Source organism: Cygnus olor, chromosome 7, assembly GCF_009769625.2.
Source record: "Cygnus olor isolate bCygOlo1 chromosome 7, bCygOlo1.pri.v2, whole genome shotgun sequence".
Classification (NCBI taxonomy): Eukaryota; Metazoa; Chordata; class Aves; order Anseriformes; family Anatidae; genus Cygnus; species Cygnus olor.
Window position 1 is genome coordinate 11,884,698 of NC_049175.1, and position 21,493 is coordinate 11,906,190.

The 21,493-nt window shown below is 34.5% G+C and overlaps 1 protein-coding gene across 13 annotated transcripts in view; it reads right to left on the minus strand.

The window, feature by feature from the left end:
- The window catches only part of CTNNA3 (catenin alpha 3), a 523,550-nt gene that overhangs the window by 224,104 nt on the left and 277,953 nt on the right, over positions 1-21,493 (minus strand). For 8 of the 13 annotated variants that reach the window (XR_005821804.1, XR_005821805.1, XM_040564586.1 and 5 more), the window contains 3 exons: positions 15,197-15,277; positions 12,703-12,714; positions 9,975-10,127 (listed from right to left, as the gene is read on the minus strand). Coding sequence is in view for 11 of the 13 variants with exons in the window: in XM_040564586.1 (XP_040420520.1) it covers positions 9,975-10,127; positions 12,703-12,714; positions 15,197-15,277 (246 nt within the window). In the remaining 2 variants the exon portion in view is untranslated. The remainder of the gene's footprint in view (positions 1-9,974; positions 10,128-12,702; positions 12,715-15,196; positions 15,278-21,493) is intronic. The other 5 variants (XM_040564583.1, XM_040564585.1, XM_040564591.1 and 2 more) reach the window with 3 other exon arrangements.

Consider the following 21,493-nt stretch of genomic DNA (forward strand, 5'->3'; position numbering starts at 1 on the left):
TTCTACATCCAGTTTCTGCAGTAATTCAAGAAATAAGTAACTGCCACTGCACTTCCGTGTCAGCTGTCGTTACAATATCAGCAAAAATATTAATCAGGTGTATGAGGGGGAGAAGGCCATGTTGAACAAAGACAATTTCCTTTTGGAGCTTGCATAACTTACAGTACACACTGCCTCATGGTAATAGGTGGCTGACATTTCTAACTGATGAAATATACCCCTTAGACATAGAACTGTGTTCAATCTTCTGGTTGTTTATCTTTCGTTCTCTTTCTTCACACTTATGCAATAAAGGCTGTGATAAAGAGGATTAATGAAAATGTCACCGTTTATCACCTGAAGCTCAATCAGTAATAGGGAAGTTGGGCCTTATTTAATTAATTACATAAAGGTGCTAAAATTTTAATATTATGAATTCAGGACTTGCTGCAAGGTGTTAAAACTCTGTGAGAACCAAAATAGAGAGGTTCAAAATCTTAACATTTACGTATATGGTTAGAAGTACATGCTTGACTTTAAGCTAATTTTATGGAAATAATTTTCTCCACCATTATGACCACACTAGCCCTCGATTGAGCATCCTTCTACCAACTCCAATGCATCAAGAACAAGTTACGTGTCTTTGAAAGCCTCCTTCCACCTGCCTGCCCTGCCATCTCCCAATTACTGTTATCAGGTTCCTTTTGTCAGAATTCTAAGCATTTTTGCATTTAAAGCATCTGTGATTTTTTTCTTCTGCTACCTTTTTCTTCAAAACTAGTTCCCACACCCCCACAAATAACACCACTATCCTTATGCTATCCTTTTGCATGGTATCTGCAAACAAACAAAAAGAACAACACCCAACAACACCAGGTTTGTAGGTACACCAGTGAGGCTGACCATGCTCTTCACTGACAGCTGCCACATAAACTTGTCAACCAGGTAGGTTTGCTAAAGGACTCTCAGAGACTTCAGCACAGAAATAAATTCCGATAAATACGGGAAAATAGAGCTTTAGGCCTAACTAACAATATTATTGGAATTAAGTTTGTGTTTCAGACATTAAAAGTTTCATTTCTAAACACCTTACAGAAAAAAAAAAAAGTAAGTAAAGTGGGGAAGGTTTTGCTTTGTGTTTCGTTTTTTGGGGGGGTTTAGTTTGTATTTAGACTGGTATTGTTTACTATTTAATCACAGATTTACTAAAATTAGCAAACAAAGTCAACAGTTGGATTGCTACAATGGATGAGCTAAGATCTTTGGATTTAATAGAACTGCAGCAACGAAGATCCTACGAGAAAAGAACCTCAGCTACCCTGATCTCAAGGATGTGCCATTAACTATATCCTGCCTGAACAAGCATTCTGCACATTGGTCTCCTAGAAGTGAGAAAGTGGGACAAAAACAGAAGACTACTGAATGGTTATTCAGAACCATACAACTGAGGATACATGTAAATTAGCAAACCAAAGGCGGTTTTCATATCAAAAGCAAAGCATTGTGTTAACTAGCTAAGAGTCTGAAAACCATCAGAAACGTGTAAGATATGAGCAGAAAGTTAATTTGTCAAGGGTAGACTGATCCTAGAAATTAGTGTGGTAATGTAATGAAAATCCATTTGCCATTCATAAATATTGATCCTGCTTAGAAGTGCTTGTCTTATTTACAAAAAAGTCCTCTAGTCTGCTGACAGGTAGATTTTACTTCCACAGAACTAACAAATATTCTTTCCTTTTTTTCCATGCAATAATGAGCTGTATATGGTACTGCATGTTTCACACTTAGATATAGATTTTCAAAGCAAAAAAACCCACACTTTAGTTCTGTGTCTGCAGATTACACTGTATAATAGGATCCTGCATCCCCCTGACAGCTGCTGTGTGTGGTAACGCACACAAATGATAGAAGTTAAACAGAAATTGAAAACCAGGGATGATGACATACTCTTCAACTGAGGGTCTTTATTTGCTACTTTGAGACAGATGTAACTATATGATGAAACAACTGGAAGTACATTATGGGTAAAAGAAGAACAGTAACAAGAAAAGTGCTAGCAAAAAAACAACACCCAGACTTGTATCTTATGTCTTGGGATGAAATTCCTTTGCATTGAACTGTCTGAAAACTAAACACCTGTGCACAACAGCATCCATGTTTCTTGTCTTTTGGTTATGCTCTCAAGGAGAGTAATAAAAGATTCTGCTCTCTTTTGATATCCTGGAAGTTAACAAAGATGTTCCAATAATCTGTCAGTTTGACCTCTACAGATGCAGTTGTAGAGTTTTGCAACTGACAAAAACGAGTTTTTCAACAGCTAAGTAAAATCAACTCTAAAGAACAAGTAATTAAACATTAAGATGTTATTTTTATTTAGTGCTGACCAATTTGAGATGAAAACCCACAGAAATGGGTGATTCTGCAGTGCTGAGAATACCTCAATTCTCTACCATCTTTGAAGGGATGGGAACAAATAAGAATCTTAAAGCTGTCAGTACTTTGTGTAGGAAGCACCTTAACATGTAAAGAAAAATTCAGTGATTGTGGACTGATACATTTCATTTCACTTCAAGCTGCTATCCACCAGGAAATTATTTAAGTGTTACTTTGGGTTGCAAATCTTTTTTGTTTGTGGTGGTCTTCAGAATTCCCATTGTGGTTTTCTTCCCATGATTGTTAGCTCTGAGTAGAAGAAAACTAACTAAGGGAACGTAGTCCTTACCTACTAGATGTTCAGAGGTTTTAATACTAGCTTCTTGAAGGCCGTTTCTTGTAAACTGGTCTTAGAAAGCACAAGAATTAATTTATTTTTTTTTAGTTTGTGGGTTGATTGTTATTTTTGTTTTGTTGCCAATTTCTTTCAGAACCACAGCGAGTTGCTCTCAGGACCCAATTTTCTGAATATTTAGAATTTGACATACGAAGATGCTACAAATTACATATGAAGTCAGACAGAGTGGCAACTAAGTGATAATTTTCCAGTTGTATTTGAAGAGAGGTATTTAATGTTTGTACAGAGTATGAAAAGCAAATTATCGTGATTAAGTTGCAGATTCCATGTTGAAACTAACTTTCAGTAGAAAAGTTTTGCACTAGGAGGCAGATGTATAAAGCTTTATTTCAAGAGGTACTGGCACTGTATTTTGCCTCATTAAGAGAAAAGAAGTTTTTTGTCATGCGCTTATTAATTTACTATCAATTTAGATTCATTTTGATTACCAAATAACGTTATTTTAACCCTGAGTTTTGCAAATATTTTTATTAATAAGTTAAATGCTGAAAACATTTCATTTGTACCATATATAAGTTCTTCTATATTGTTTAATGGAAATGGGATTCCAATAGCATTGAATGAAAAGTAGTAAGTTTCTTGATGCATATATAGATAAGCAGGAATATATATAACTCAATTTCTTTACAGAAATCACACCAATTAACGAGTCTCTGAACAGAAGGAAGTACTTCAGATAAACCCTTACATGGACATTCTTGACTGAGTTTAATTCTGATTTTCAGCTAACTAAATTCATTTATCTTTGTTTTATTCCAGGCTCCGACATTGATTCGTATGACAGATCCATTCATTTCCTCTCTGTCTCCTTCTTCAGTTTATCTACCTCATTTTTATTTCCAAGATGAGGGACCAGGATATTTCCTGCAGTCTCCAATATGCTACTGAACACAAATGAAATCAACATTATCTTTTAAGAACTTTTTTTTTTTTTTTTTTTTTTTTTTGTGAAGGATGAGCACTTACATGAGTTTGGCCCACATTAGTTCAAACATATTTCTGTGTTCAGCTACTAGGTTAGTAGGAAAGGCTCTACAAACAACTAAAAGATTATTTATAGTTAAATTTAAAATAATAAAGGTGCCAATCCAAGACTGCAGTCACTCTATATACAGCAGTTTGATCATGTTTAAGTGGCAAAGTAGTTTAACTGTAATTTTTATCCTCTTCATTGTTGTGTTCTGCTATCCAGAGACAGTGTCAGCATCACCAGGTAAGGGGCCTGGGGACCTACACTAAGCAAGCTAAGCCTAGACCAAAATAATAAGCAAAGTTCTGCCAACACATTAAAGATATCAGTCTCATATTTTTAAAAGCTAGTTTTAGAAGTAGCTAAAAGTAACAAGAGCCAGCAAGTTGTTTTATTCAAGATCTTAATTTTTTTTCGTGAACTAGCTTTATGATTCTGTCAGTATTTGCACAGTTTGTTACTACGCATCCTGTAACTTGTTTAGCTAAAAAGCAAAAAAAAAAAAAAAAAAAAAAAACACCTACTTATTTCTCTACAAATATTTTTAGAACTCAAGATTTTTCTCCTTTAGGTCTTTAGGATTTAAAGCATCATTTTAACATATTGATTTCTTAAGGAGAATTAATATTCAATAGATGTGCTGCATTTCCTGCACTGGAAATCTTTATACCAACCAACACACTTGTTTAACAACAAACTGTATGTCCTGCATGCACCTGCTCTTGTACATCAATACATTAATGTATGCATTTAAATATATGTGCTGTCTGTTATTGTCCATTGTCAGTAACAGGTTTCACCTTAGAAATCCTTAATTCACAGAAACCAGTATTTCTTGGCGTACACAAGAAATGTGAACCAGAACACAGTCAAGACCAAAAAATAGCAAAAAAAGAAAAAAAAAAAAAAAAGGCAAGAATTACACAACAGGTTAAACCCTCAAGTTTATGTATCAGAGTAGTAGATCTGAAGTCAGTATTATTAGATCAAGCTACAAAGAATGATACATTTGTGTTCTGAGCGGAAAGAGATGAAGAACATAGAGTTCACTTCATCATTGCCTCCACTTCTCCTATTACATCTCTCAGCCTCTGCTTGGTACAGCTGACCTTTAAACACTGCAGTAGGAGATTTGCATCTGTGCCAAAAGAAAAGATAATCAGAGGATTCCTCACTGCACCCATCAAATTCCTTTTTTAATCTCAAGTTCACCCAGCCTATCACTTCGCCTCTCAGAAAGCGATACATCTCTTTGATATATCTGCTCAGGAGAACAGTCTGTCTGCTTTCCCAAACAAGAAATTTCTGGTTACAAAAGATCTACTTTCTTCCTTGAGCAGACAGGAAATTTCAGTCTTTCCTTTTACCTATCATTTGTTCATGATCACATAATTGTTCTCTCAATACCAGAAGTTGTTTTCACCTCTGGTAGAAGTGAAACACAAGGCAGAATACAATATTCACTAAAAATAGGCATGTCTTGCCAGGGATGATAAAGAAAGTACAACCAAGTTCCCTTAAGCTTTTTAATATAATTTTGTGGTAATTTGCGTAATTTTAAGCAGTGTTTTTGTTCAGATTCAGTACAGAGCCAACTTTGGAATTTCCAATAAGAATGTTCGAAAATGTTTCCATATAATCAAGTATTTCAATTAGATTTGCAATTTCATTGTAACATTTTGAATGAAAAGGCATTTCAAATCACAACCTAGATGTGTGAAATCTCAAAGCAATTAGTTTTTATTTTTTGAAATGTTTGTATCAACATTAATGCATTGTATTAAGGAATTACTACTAATAAAAATAATTTTCTAACCAAAACACGTCTTTTGTAATTATTATTTTTTAGCCAAGGCTTAATAAGACTGAGTATAGACAGAATATTAACCCAAATATGGTTGCTTTTTTCTTTCTACAACACATACTAGTTTCTCAATATCACATAATCAATATTCAGACATACAAATATTTGATGCAGTATATGAGCAAAATAAGGTACAGTAGCATAGAATAACCTCCATATGAAGAATATTTGAAGTGACCTTTGATACTCATGAAAATACTTCAGCTGCTGCCTCTATTTCATATATGGAAAGCGTTCAATGTAATAGCCAAAGAGTGTTTTTTTTTTTTCGTTTTTGTTTTTTAAACCATGTAACTAGGACTATTTCATTTTCTCCATACATTTGAATACAGTATTCACATTTCCAACCAGGAGATTCGGCTTTGTGCAAGTACAGCATAGCTGTAATGGTACGAAGATGTTAACCAAGGAATCTCAAATACCTTGCCACTGTCTGAGCTTTTTAAATATTAGCACTGTCCAAAAAGCACCAGCTAATATTTCTGGTAAGTTTAGCTAACATCCCAAGTGTCCCTGCACTTTCTTAACAGAAGCTAAAACCTCTAGTCTAAGACCAAAGAGCAGTTAATAATCTCAGGAGAAAGATAACATAAGAAATCATGGAAAAGAAGTAGCACCTGTAGCTGCTACTACTTTGGAAACATCATTGCCCCAGACCTGGTGTGGTGTTCAGTCTTCTCATTTCACTGATATCTCACGCTTCATTAAACTTATATACATACTTTTGAACTGTGTCACACTGTTATGTTTTAAATGAATTTTTTAAAGGAAGACTGTAAGCTTCCACATGTCAGAAGAGAAATGTTTGTAAGAAACATGAATCCACAAGCTGATTTACAATGGTCACTGGCCTATGAGGATACTGTTTGTTTCTTAAATCTGACTATCAGCACTTACAGAAACAGGCAACTTAGCTTAATTAAGATTTCATATTCAGAGAGGAAAAAAAATATGCTCTTTCTCTAGACTTTTTGTTTATACTGGAGAAATTTTCATTTTCTGATTAAAATAGAAACCACAGAAAATCTCTTCATATTTCATAAAGTACTTCGAGTTTCCCGTATCAAATTCACTGCTGGAGAAAACTGTGAGAATATGAACCTTTAATGTCCAACTTGGTCTACTTTACTTATACATGGAACAGTCTGATAACCTACTATTCAAACATCCCTGATCTTTCAGACATAGATGCAAAAAATGCATGGAGAGGTGAGAGATACTCAACTAAAAACTGCTATATGGAACACAAGAAATTGTAACATAACATATGCCTTAAAAGACACAAACACTCCCCTCTCAAGGTACAATTCATCTCACCTCACTTCAGCTATCTAGAAATTAGACACCCAGTCTAAACTAGTCATTTAGTCAAAAGAGAGACAGGCACTTACTATTAGTAAGATAAATCTTCTCTGAGAAATCATTATCTTGGGCTAAGTATAAATGGGATAAATAAGGCTTTATATTGAAAAAAGACCAACACAATCAATCAGTCTCAGAAAACCTATCTGACTTTTTCTATTTAGAAGACAAACCAAACCAAATAAGTGAAGTGATACTAGTAGTTACTGCTACAGGGAGAGGATTATTACTTATTTTAATCTGAACTGAGTAATTAAGGCTTAAATTGGAAAAAAAAAAAATCAGTGGCTTGTTTTACTTAAAAATGGACTTATATCCACACGCTGTAACATCAAATGCATTGCATTATCTATCACCATTGGACGTGTTGGCTGCAATATTAATATCAATTTTTGTGTGACTGGATATCTGAATACACAAATACACAGGTCTTGTTGTACTGGATTCAAAAATTTATTTTGCTAATTTCTGCAAGCAAAGTTATCGCTGAAATAAAATGAAACACTGATAATTTTATCAATCCAGCAACAGCAGCAACATTTAGAACTGACGCAGAATTTTATGGAATGAAAATGTGTATCAACTTTTACATGGGGCACACTAAAATAATAAAACTATCTTGATTTTGAGAATGCACTATCAATCCTGTATTGCAGTATGTTGTCCTGTCTCCATTTTTGAATTGATATCATCAAATTAATCATTGGTGCAACACTAACATCATGACCCTAGCTAAGCAATGTTGTACGTGTATGGAGCATGTTCAGATGGAATGGGATAAACCTGAAACACTATTTTAATGAAGAGACTTAGAGAAGCTGAACTCTAGACTGGATCAAGAAAAAAAAAAAAAGCTACGTTTTTTTTAATTTCTGTTTGGACAGAATTAAATTTTAGCAGAGGGTACCTATGTCTTATTTTACAGCAAATATCTTCAATTGCAAAAGGTTACCTTTATATGGATAAAAAGGAAATAGTTATAAAGCTTTCTTATGCCATAAATATCTTTTAGAAGGGCAATGCTAAAACCAAGCAGAAATTGACAGATCTATTTCCCTACAGTCAGGCAACTGAAAAGTGCACTCCCTAACGTTTCCAGGAAAGAGTTGGATTGTTAATTGTGCTGTGCATGCAATAGTGAGATCCAGGCATGTAGATCCTGCCACTCCTCCTCATCCTGTTCTTGGACAAACCACAGGGCTTTACTAAAAATCAGTGTGGCTGAGTAACCAGCAATTCATAGCTGATATATAAGATTATCATCCTTTTTTTTTTTTTTTTTTTTTAATCAACCTCAGGAACAAATCTGGTGGAAACCGGGAGAAAGCTGTAAAGCTTTGTAAAGCATCTGAGCTGGTTTTCAGATCTCAGCCCTTGCAAGAAGCTTCAAGATGTCATACGTTCCATAATGTCTATTTGCAGCTGACAAATATATAATTTTTTTCTAATAAAAAAGGTGGGTTTTTTATTTAATAACATGGGTTGTCATGCTTCAGTTGTTGGCCTCTGCTACATATATGATATATATATATATATATGACCTTGTGCCCACATCAGAACTCCTTGGATGTGACAACTACATGTAGATAGCACAACTGCCTTCATAGTTACATTACCATTGTCTGATGTCTCATCTACCTCACCTACCAGTCTTTTCTACTATTGTTACTGTCATGTGTTATTCTTGGCAACTATTTTTACTTAGTTGTTTAGCTTTTCAAGTATTTTACCTTTAATTATCATGTCCATTAGTATTCCACAGCCAGGCATACACTTACATTCAATATGTGACTTAAATTATTCTCAATTACAAAGAACATGAAGCCCAACTCTGCAATGGCATACATGACTAGCTTTCCAACTTTGTATTTCATAACCTGAGATCTGTAAGAGATTTCATTTTATCTACATATTGTATTACTTGGCAAATTAAAGCAACAGATCAGTGCTCTATTATGGTCATTTTTAAAAATACATATTTTGTGCTTACCAACTTTTGAGATGCTAAAAAGCAAAATATGCTTCCATTTTCCAATATAATGTATTTAAATGCTATTCTACTTATATCAATTTTTTTGGTATTCCATAATTCTTTTTCTTTGCTGCTATTGTTGGAAATTATTGAATTTCTTCTTAAAATAAGATCAATCTGTTTGTACATACAAAGTCCCTCTGCGACAACTTGGTTACCTGTTAATATTTTTCCGTTTTTGTTTTGTTTTACTATTGGTAGGCCAGCAGTTGACAGATGTAGTAGTACTACTATCTAACTAATTTGCTTGCAGGTTTAGCAGACCAGTTTATCAAAATGCTGCTGAATATAATCATCAAGCTCTTGTTGAAAGATATTGTTAAGTACTCTAAATCAATACAAGCAACTTTCAAATAAGATATTTCAGTTCTAGTAGATATCCAGAAGATAACTTCAATTTTATGTTCATTTTGAATAGCAGTATCCAATGTAATCACTAGTAAAGTGACGAGTTGAAATAACTATTTATACGATAGGAGGTGGGACTGTGTGCAGTCTCTCTGAAAGCCAGTTACTTAAAATTTTTAAAAGTGCCTAACTGTAGGCACCATATTAAATCATAACATAAATATATATACACAAACCATGTATACACTGTGTACATAGAGTAGGATTAGTCTACCATGTCTTAGAAGGTTTCCACTTGGAGCTATTACTCCCTAAAATCAAACATTTGATCAAGTTCCCCCTCAACATCTTTGTGGAAAGGCTTACACTAATTTCTCAGAGAAGAATTCCCCACCACATAATGTTTATGCAATAAAATAGAATTGCCAATACCACAAAATCCACTATCTCGCTGCATACCATTACATAAAAAATTGAGCATTTTTGCTATTATATTAGGCCATTAATGTATTCTTACCTGAAATACCACACTTAGTTGCTCTTATGGTATCTGGAAGCAAAGGGAACGTTGCACTGGCAAGTCACTTACACCATATAGCCAAAAAAAAATCAAGTCCATAAAACGTACCTCCACAAGTCTGCTGGTATGTTCTCGAAATATAGCAGCATATTCTTTTATTTCCTTTTCTCTTCCATTTTTAGCAGCTTCAATGAGAACTAGAAGTGGAACAGTGGTATCTAAGAAGGAGTCTGAGATGTGATCTATAATGGCTTTACGAAGCTGAAAAAGATAGCATTACACTAGTATCAGCTATTTACTGAAGTCTGTTATATATATTTATATATATATATAATGACTATTTACTAAAGACTACTGTAATTATTGTCTATTAGTATTCTATAACATCAACATGTACATGCTGTATTCCTACATTAGGGGCAGGATTATGTGCCTAAAATTTACTGCAGCTACAATTTGCCAATTACATAGAAAACACTATTTAATTTTAGGGACAATTTTTATCTACCAGTACCTAAATATCCATGCTCATATGTGTGAGCATATGCCTGTGTGAGTATAGATACACAGAACACTTAAAACATGTATTAGCACTCTCAAAATCAATGGAGCCAAACAAATATTCATGTTCTTCAATGAACAGAATAGACTACTAAAATTATTTGCACACATTAAAAATTAGTTAGACGAAACCTAATTTTGTTTTCTGGTTTCTCGCTTGTAGTTCAGATGCCAAGGGAAAAAGCTATTTCATTTTACAAAAAAAGTATTAACTTCGTTATGTTTGTACTCACAAAATATCCTGCATCACAGTTTCATAATTGCAAAATTACCCAAATATTTTCTATCTTGTTGGAAAAAACAATGATACATTTTTATATGTTAGCCTTCATATTAATTTTATCAATGAGGTTACTGATTATGCCACCTGATAGTAGATTAATAGAGCAAGACGAATTATAAGCTAGTCTGAAGATCAATTTTCTCTATTTAAATTAATTGTTCTTGGAACTTCTTTCTTAAATTATTAAATAAGTGTAACATTCTCTGCAAATTAGCTTTCCTAAATTAGATTTTATGTAAGCTTTTAACTGATCATTGGGACTTCATTTACTTTATTTAGAGGTTATTTTCCATGTTATAATCCTAATCATGGCAACTGTTCATTTTAATCATAGAACACGGCATGAAATATACCTATCAAAATTACACATGAGATGGATATGAATTATCGAGTTTACAGAATTTCTTACTGCAAAAAAATTATTTTTACAATAGATGTAGAAAATATTGTTTGGAACAGAAGAGAAAACAGAAGTCTTTTAAGCTCCTACATGCTGACAGGTTTGTTGCTGAAGGAAATGTTTTCATTTAGCGTTCTGCACCAATGTGCATCTACGTGAAAACTCACTAAAGGTAAAGACTCCTAGAGCTATAAAAATGCAAAACAATCTTTTTGATGCTGCTGCCATTATAGATAGGGCAGAAGAAAATGCATAGCACAAACAACAGCTGAGAGATCTGTTGATTCTCAAGACAAGATTGGATGTGAATTCCTCCACTAGAGCTTTTGGATAGGCTCAACATCCAAAGACAGTTTCGACTGATTCACCAAGTACTTAGGATAAACTAAGCAACAAAACCACACAGACTGGTTTAAGTTTGGAATGTTTTTGTCTTCCAACTTACTGTAACTTACTGCGTTAGGAGACTCAATCTCAATACACTGTATGCTCTCAAAAACTATTTGCAAAGACAGAAGCTATGACATCCCAACATAGAATTGGATGCTTACTGTCATATTCATGGTCCCAATTTTATTCAAACTGCAATTTTAAGAGTGAAAAAGAAAATGGTAAGAAGTTTCACTACCAGAAACACATTGAACCTCCAGTTCTGCCAAGTTACCTGTTAAAGTTTCTGTGATGGAGAAGTCCAATTGTAGAAAAGAGACATACTCACCTGCTTAAAATTAAGTACATGAATGTGACCTTGAGGAAGGACGGTTTGAAATATTATGATTTTAATTTATAATAATCAACGATGAAACACTGTGTAACCATATCCACAGCTGATGACTCAGCATCTCCAAGAGGTTTTGGGTTCTTCATAGACCAGATTGTACTAATTTTAGTCTTAATAATTATTTTAGGACCAGTGGCTGCAATGACCTCTGTCACATGCAAGGTAATTTAGAGGCATTCAGTTTTAAACCAGAGTCCTAATTTTCTCTCTCATTACATAATTCTTTGCTGTAGCTTTTTACTGGTGAGCGTGGTTTAATTAACTTTTCATACATAAATTATCGTAATTATTTTGTTCTAAAAAATCCTCTATCCTGCAATTCAACAAAGTGAAACACTTCTTCCAAAAAAAGATAATGCTGTGCCTTTGCTGAATACAAACAAGCTTGACATATGTTATTTCAGCTATGCTAAGGAACACACAAAACTGAGATTTTCAAATATGGCTTGTGTGGCATTAAAGAATGAAGAAAAGCAATGTAAAACAGGGAAAGGAAAAAGAAATATCTGAAGCAGTATCAATTTCTCTTCATCTTAATCAGAACAATTCATTTTTTCCACTACTCAGTATGTTTGTTTCTGATTGGCCACCTCTTGAGCAAAAGGCTGAAAGCTGAGCAGAAATATAGGGAGACACAAACAAAGAACAACAGCACCACTAGTACTAGCAGGCACTATGAGGGAAGTTATGCTATGATTAAATTTTATCTCCTATTTGTAAATGAAAGAGACACCATCAGAAGAGGTAAAGCAGAGGGAGGATGATGTCTAACAAATTGTTTTATTTTTAAGGTGCAAGGCCTTATCCTTACCTTTTGAACAGACTGTTAGAGAAATGGAAGCATGAAGAATTTTTGTTTTGATATCAAAGTGGATAAAAAAGAAACATAGAAGTATGTTGTACATAAAACATTGGGCATAAGGTTGTCAAGAACAAACAATAGAGAACAGAGAATAAAATCCCAGCAGCTCACAGAAAACTCTACTGCCTCACAAGTCTACACTGGCAAAAGTCCTGGAAAAACTAAAAATTCATTATTAATGAGGGATCTCTCCTTCCTGTTTTAAAGGGATGCCAAGAATGCAAACTTGTTCTGTGTTTCAGAAAAAGCTTTCCATCCATGAAGAAGAAGCAAAATACAACTGCGTGAATATCGTCAACAATAACATTAAGAAAGAATATACACACACACACAAACACACAAAAAAAAAAGACACCGCAGCAACCACAGGAGAAACATCTGTGCAAACTATTCACAGTAAACAACTGGGAGGTAACAACAGAGTATGGTAATTTCTCAGAATTAGATTCTGGATTGAACAGGCAACTCCATCCTAAATATTCATGGAGATTTGCTAGGCGTGGAAGCAGTGTAAAAAGTAGGTAAAACTGTACAAACAGAAATGACATGCACATCTTTGGCACAATACAAATAAAGTCACAACAAAACAGAATAGTTTTAAATCCCCACAAGTACCAGCAAAGTTATTGAAGTGAATACAAATAATTTAATCTAAAAAGCAAGAGATTTTTAGAGCTTCCAGAACACACTGTTCTTGAGATGGCTACTTTGGTCTTCAAGTGTTGTCAGATACCGGCTTTCCTTCATTTCACTTACTGTGATCGAAAACCATGTTCCACATGGGTCCATGGGATAACTCATGATCAGGCACTGACTAAGCAATAACTTACAGGATAGTTTTGTATACTGTGTGCTACAATGATAGCTACAAGGGGTTTCAAAATACAATTTCATAAGGTTTCAGCTTCAACCCCAATTCTGTAGAGACAATCCCAGTAACTGGCTGAAAGCAGAGTACATTATGCACTCTGTAGCCTTTAATCAGCTGTAAGAACCTAATACCTGTTATGGTACACTGTGTCATTTAAAAAATATATATTATAAAAGCTAAAAGAATACATCAAATAACAATTTTCATGTTTCTAATAATGAATGTTCATAACTGAGAGCAACTATGAGTACTGCAACATCTGCAGGTGCACAACTTAGTGTTTCCCAGATCAGAGGTTAGACATTCTTTCTAAAACAATTCTAATGCAATTTACACATATGAACACAGAACTGGAGTGAACAGATGAACTATTTACTCATACATACCTTCCAGGAAAATATCAAGAAGCCATAGAGCTACTCTGTTTAAAGAAAAATACTGGTTCTAGATTGCCTACAAACTGGGGATGACTACATTTTGCATGAACATTTTACAAGTGTTTATATAGGAAATAAAATGTTTTAATATATTTTAAACACTGTAACAGAATGAAGAAATGTAAACTGTTATAAACTGAAGTTTAACTAACTTATGGAAGAGATGGTATGACAGAATGGGAGAGTTAACATACAGACTGAGCTTGTGATGCAAGTTATGATGAAATGTGAAAGGAAACTGGGTAACTAGTTAGTTGTAAACACCATATGTATATTGTATTCATCTTATCTTTCAAGGATTCTCCTGACTGACTGTGGGAGACAGAAAGGAATTTATTCACCATCCTAAAGCACAGGTTGGCTTATAAGACTGTACATAAAGTTACGAGGGATATTCTTCCACCAGAAAACTGACCAACAGCCACTGCTAGAGATGAAATGAGAGCAGTATGTGCTCATGTTCTGTGTGGCCACAAATTTTTCATATGATTATGTGGGACAACCTGTCTCAATGTTCTACAGGCCTTTCAGTTCTCCTTCCTAAGCTGGCTCTTGAAGCTGCAAGGATGTAAGCACAGCTGATGTCTACTGCTCACCTTCTGCAATACACCACAGTTATGGATTTTGTCTTCCACTAGCTTTAGGATACTGGGATGCAAAACGTGAGTGTGGACTGTAGACCAAGTATTCTCAGTACCCTTCTCTCTTACTAAGTCCCCACAACAGTGGGGAACTAGACCTGGTGGTCCCTCCAAAGTATCTATTCCAACAACAAATAATAAAGTGAATGAAAATTCAGGAATATTTAAAATAAAACTATTCTTGATTTCCAAAGTACATTACTGATGTATTTCTACAGAAAATACTTATGCATATGCTCTCTTAGATATGTACACATCCAGAATTTTGCCTATGTATATACACATGTACAGACAATATCTACATTTGGTAGGTTTTTTTGCTCAATTTTGACAATTTGGAAGTAGATATTCTCTGGAATATTGTAATTATCTTCGGTATTTCATTAACATAGAAGAAAGCTTTATTTTTGAAGTGCAGCACTATGTAGTCTGAAAATAGCAATTTATCTAAGCCTCTAGGTCTACCGTTTCTACCAGTTCCCAAGTTTGTTTACCTGTCTGCGAAGGTCTCTTGTCTTCTTGCACATACTATCTATCGCAACATTCAAAGCATTATTTTTTTCTTTCTTGTCAGTCTGTAAAAAATGACAGAAAAAAAAAAAACAATGGTTATTTACAATCTCTTAGAAACTATGCTCTTTGTGTCCTCAGTTCGTCAAAGCATTTGATAAATCATATGTGCTTACAGTTTTGTTTTTTTTTTTTTTTTTCTAGTCTCATTGCATTTCAGGAACCAGTACCCCTACAGCCACAGAACACTGATTTGTGATGTTGAGCAGAAGTCCACAGAATCAAAACATGTTTTGCTAGCTGTATGTAGGATAGAAATTAAACACTTTTCATCTTCTGAATTGCTGTAATACAGAAATTTATAGTCCAAGGTTACTTATGGAACAACGTTAATATAATTATTATTATTGATTCCAATCTATTATCACCACATTCATGTGGAAAATCACTTTTTCTCTCTATAAGCAGTTTATAAACTCAGATGGCCTCAGTGCAGTTTGATAGTGCTTTAATCTGCAGCATTTATTATTTTACTCCCACAGAGCAGAATGAGTGAGTTTCAAAACTTCCACAACATTGCAATGCAAACTCAATAAACACTGTCAATGAAAACATGAAAACAGACAATCTTTTCATTTAACAGCACATTCATTCTTGGCATCAACAGAAGATTGAGCTATTGAGATATTTCAGATGCCTTTACAGAATCAGCTATATACCTTCCAAACAATCTTCTTATTTCTATCCATAAGCAAAGAGCTTATGTCATTACTATCTATTTGAAAAGTACAGTTCGCATTCTATTCTACCACCCAGCATTTTTCCTATACAATAGCACCATAGTTGTTCTATATCTACTAGTTGTTTGAACAATCTTTTTCTTATGTTAGTACATACCCTATATGAAAAACAAAAATGTCTGCTGAACATTGTTTCTCTAAAGCAATCATGCATTGCTCACTAACTTGGATTGCTCTGGTCTAAAGGAAAGAAACCCCGGTAAAAGTGTCTTTACATAATGTCTTAAGTCAGTACTCATAACATGTCTGGAGAAAGGACTATATTCTCCTAAATGTCAAAGAAATAGCTTATGTTTACTAACCATAGTATTTGGACCTCAGCTATAGTACACTACTAAGTTTATATTATGAACATAACACATCATACCAAAATAAATACTAGTGAAAACAGAAGTAGTCATACCTCAGTATGTACCTAGCTGTATAGCCTTCTTATACACACTATATAATATTTCAGAGTTATTTCATTGCTAAAAATAAATAAAAACGTCTGTGAACAAAGCAATATGCTTAGTATTAAAGCAGAAACTAGAGATGATCAGGAAAAAGCTTTTTTATTACATTACATGTTGACTTGTAATATATGTCTCAAAATGAGTAACATTTTCCATCAGATGAAGGGAACAATTACTTTCAAAAATTATTTCAAGATTCATGCTAACATAGAAATTTCCCTATTACCTCCAGTTTCTGAAATTGCTTATAATCTTCAAAGGGAGGAGATCAAACATACATCTTGGAGAGAGAGGTCATTACAGTAATGTGACCATTTCTCCTACCAACACTTGCATAGGAACCAAAGTAAATAAAGACTCTTGTAATGCTTTGCAAGCTATTGTCAGCTTTGACAACAAAATTGATCCTTTCTGAACTGCTAGGAAAACAGGACTAACAAAAGCATTGTGGATACGAGTCAGTTCAGCGTATATCTACACATTTTTCAGATGATAAAGACACAGTTCCACAGTGGCACATGCTTTAAAACCTTAGTATTTAGAGCTTATTTGTCTAACAAGACAGAATCCATGTAAAACACTGTTTTTTTTTAAACGTTCCCTGGTAAGCCGCAACTTCAAAGGTGGCAACTAATAATACAGTTGGTTCTAAGCAAACCTACATCACTGAGGCAGCAAATAGGAAATAACCTTACTCAACAAGCATAAAAATATGAACAGAAGAAAAAAATATGAACAGCAAACAAATAAAACACCTTAGTTTGCAAATTCTTAATATAACTATCAGTAATCAATGTCCAGAAAGCAAACCTAACTACAATTGAAGTTATTCTTCACCTTGAGTTTTCCCCATGAACTAAAGGTACTGCAAAATGCAGCTTCCAGATGAAGAATGTGGACAGGTCAAGAATATGGTTAGCTTCATAGCTTCAGACTCTCTTTCTTCCTTAAAGAATTATGTAAAACTACAAAACATGCATTACTGTTTGGATAAATCATTCTTACAAAGATTTAAGTATTTCAAAATTGTTTAATCTATTAGGGGGACACCTGGCTGAAAAATCTACTGCAAGAGTAGTCTTAAGTATTAATGGCCTGGTATAGTATTGTCCAGTTTGTGATATATGTGATCCATTGGTCCTAAGTACTTTTGAACACTGAATTACTCTTTAAGTTAACCTTATATTCTTCTGCGGATTTTCATCTCAGATACCTACATGACAGTAACCACTGAAGTTCTACAATTGCTGACTACACTTTTTAAATAGCTTAAAAACACCAAATTCACTATTTTAAAAATATGTATTACAAACAATGGCATACAGAAACTAAACACAATCTGAACATATCCACAGTATATTCTACTCCCCATTAATATAGCTAACGTGTCTGTGTTGGAAATATTTTGCATCTGCTTGTCAATTAATGTTGCTCTCATGACTGCTGTACTTAAAAACAAAGAAACTAATCTTCCCTGAAATAGTTCATTCCCATAAAGGTGACTGAATAAAGGAAAGGGCTAGGAAAATGATGCATGTTATACTAGACTCTGGTTTCCAAACATCATGCAACTGAGCTCACCCCTTTATCTCAGTTTTCCTGCCTTCAGCTACGGTTTTATTCTGTAAAATATATGTAGTAATAGCTATATGGCTCCCTTGTGAAGATATTACAAGCAATATCCAGCTCCTATTTCAATGCATTTTAAACACAAGACACGTTTTACAAGCACAAAATCACATTGTTATTAACACTTCAATAAGTGAAAACAAGTTACTTTTAATTAACACTGCATAGCCTGAAGATAAATGCTAAGTATTGCCAACAATACAGGCTTACCCTTTTCATATGCTGGCAAAAAACAGTAGTTGAATGACTCAAAAACTACACATGCAGAAATGCTTCCCTGACAGGTTTTCATTTAAAATAGCAAATATCTTAGTGCAAATCCTCAGTTGAAACAAATCACCAGATCTACAGTGCTGTTAATAGACTTCATTTGTATCAGCAGGGAATCATGACCATCATGGGCATTACAGACCCTTCTTTACTCCAAGATACACTGATGCAAACAAATGTGCTTGCCTTAGCTACACAACCTTGAAGGACTCAAGGACATGTCTCCAGCGGTTGGTACATGCCAACAGTTAACAGTATTAACAAAGACAGCAGTAATTTCCAACTTTATACTTCGTTGATTTCAAGAGAGAGCTTAAACAAAAGAATATCATTATTTTGATAAGGTATTTATACTTTTTTATATCACATAGTGCTACAAATGTTTACCCCATAGTTGTATTATGTCTCCTGTCTGAACAGTAATTTGAAGATTATAAAGAAGATTTGGGCAAAACTACCTAAGTGACAATCTAATCTCTTCAGGTACTGAGGTTCACAGACAGAGGCTAGCTTTATAATAAGGTTACAGTTAGCCACAGGTATTAAAATAGTAAATACTGTCATCATTCTGTGAATCCAAGAGGCAACATCCCTTTTAGCCGTAATCAAGAATGCAGTTACAATAGAGAAATGAAGTATTCTTACCAGCAGGACTAAAATAAAAAGATCTGGCCAAGTGAAATAGAGCTAATGTATTTACGTATACACTGGTGGTAAAGTATTCACAAGGATTAATGTAAATCTTGCAAGGCTGCAACTCCCTGAAGTCCCCTTACAGTCACCAAAGAGAAAAAGGAAACATTTTAGCATCACCTCTGAAAGGCCTGAGCCTCATTCTAGTCACTACAGAGGGTGGTGAAAGAGATTTAGTTTATCAAGTTGAATTTTTGTCTTGAGAACAGTTCCCCAAAATATTCACACACATCTGTAGACTCTAGTTTTTCAGTGTTGTGGAGTAAAAGGGAGCAGTATTAATTTATTTTATCACATCCATGGCGAGATGAGATCAGAAGACTTCTCTGAATTCTGTATTCCAGAACAGCTGGAGTCTGAGCTATAAACTTAAACAAGATATTACTTTGGTCCAAAAGGATTCCTGCAGTATCTGTATGGCAACAACACAGTCAGGAGATTCTACCCATGCCATTATCTAGGGCTTCAAGATACAGGAGCTGAACTGGGATCTTGATTGCATACAAGAGAAGTGAGGATCTATCTGGGGTCCACAGACTGGAAAGTGATGGTGGAGTAGTGAACGCAGAGCCTGGGACTTAAGCCTCACTCTAAATTTGTAAACTATACCATCCTTCTTGGCCAAGTCATCTTTGAAGGAATAAATATGTGCAAGTACTAGGCAGTATAAGGTTATAAAGATGCTGTAAACCTTGTATGTCCTACCTGTCTATGAGTGCCATTGACTACAAAAAATGCAAAGCATGAAGTTATTTATCTAGACAGAAATCCTGACTTTCTTTCCTTAAACACCACTGTAAATGATTGTTTGTAAACAGGCAGAATAGGCTTCAGATAAACAAGGTGTTCCTGATGTTTGAAATATTTAGCTAGAAAGGTCTAACACAAGTTCATCTTGCATTACTAGACTCACATATAGATTTAAAATAACAGAAGTTAAAATATTGCAATGATCCTTCACTAGAATGTTAAAATTTACATATACGATCAAAACCAACTTCCTATCATTAATCCATATAGTACTCAAAGGCTCTGCTGAAAACAGATTTTCATACTTAAAAAGACTACAGCCAGAAACTGAACCTATGTTTTGTGTCCTGGGATGTGTCTATACCTAAACTGTCGTACAATTTGGAAAAGACTAAATAGGAATAAAGTGTGATTTTCACTGCTTACCAACAGCAGCTGTACCACAACTTGGTGAAAAGAGTCTTTTGATTTACTTCAAAGTCCAAAGGTCAATTTTATTTTCAAAAAGACCAGCACATTTATTGGAATCAGTTCTCTGTGGAAACCTTCTAAAAAATGTCAAGCTAAAAGGTAAACACCAATCAATACTATAAGTTAATAAACGTCAGAGCTCTAATTAAATGACTGATCATAGTCCAGGCTATGTGTTGACTTACTAGAATCCTATATTAGACAATGATAAGGTCTTGTACATTGTAATGAAAAAATAATAATTATCACACAACCCAAGTAAGACATTTAAGTAAAGTCACAGTCCTTAAAGAGATATCAGGCATTTTATGTCCACTGTCACAATTTAGCATTTAACATCTTTTTGTACGTGGTGTTTATAAATGTTTCCGCTTTTGAATTAAAAAGCCATTTTGAACTCTAGAGAAAACGGTAACAGTGATGAAAAAAGCTGTATCTAGTATAAAAAACAGTTCCACGCTTTTGTGTGTGTTGAAACGAAGTTGTCATTAATGAGGAAAATTACATTAACAGGTTTGTGCAAAGGCAAAAATACCATTTTCTTTCTTACCCAGCTCATGGACACGCTGTCAGTTCAAAACATTTTGTGCAATTCAGCAAAGTAAGGAAGAATGCAAGCATCTATCTTAAAAAACACAAAACAAAACAAAAACAAAGCCCTTGTAAGGGAGGACGCAGGCCAATCCTGTTGTGCTCCTCATTTATATTAAAATTTATGAACTAAAAGAGAAGGGCCAAGAAGTTTGTCACTTTGATTAGAGTGGGCTTGCCCCAAAAAAAAACATTAAAATTAGTGGCAGTGTCTCTGCCACTCAGTAAGTAAATAAAAGTAATTTCACTGCTTGCTTACTTGGCTGGAAAAAGACAAAATACTTACTCATCATCTTGAAGGTCACGTGCAGAGTTGAGCAATCTGAGATGAAGCACGGTAGAGAGTTTGGCTGTGAAACACCTGTGACAGGTGCCAAGTCTGGGACAGCCACACCACACGAAGGATAACAAGACCCCAGAAACATCCCCGTGATGGGAACAATATAACACAGCATGGGAGGTCCAAGTCAGCAGTGTTTGAATAAACACTTTTTAACAATTACTGTCAAAGTGAGGACTCACGGCAGATTTCCATGGGGACAGCCTCCCTCCCTCCTTCAGAAACCTCTGGCTAGACAAACAAGCAAGTGGAAACATGTAAACCAAACCCCACTCCCAGCAG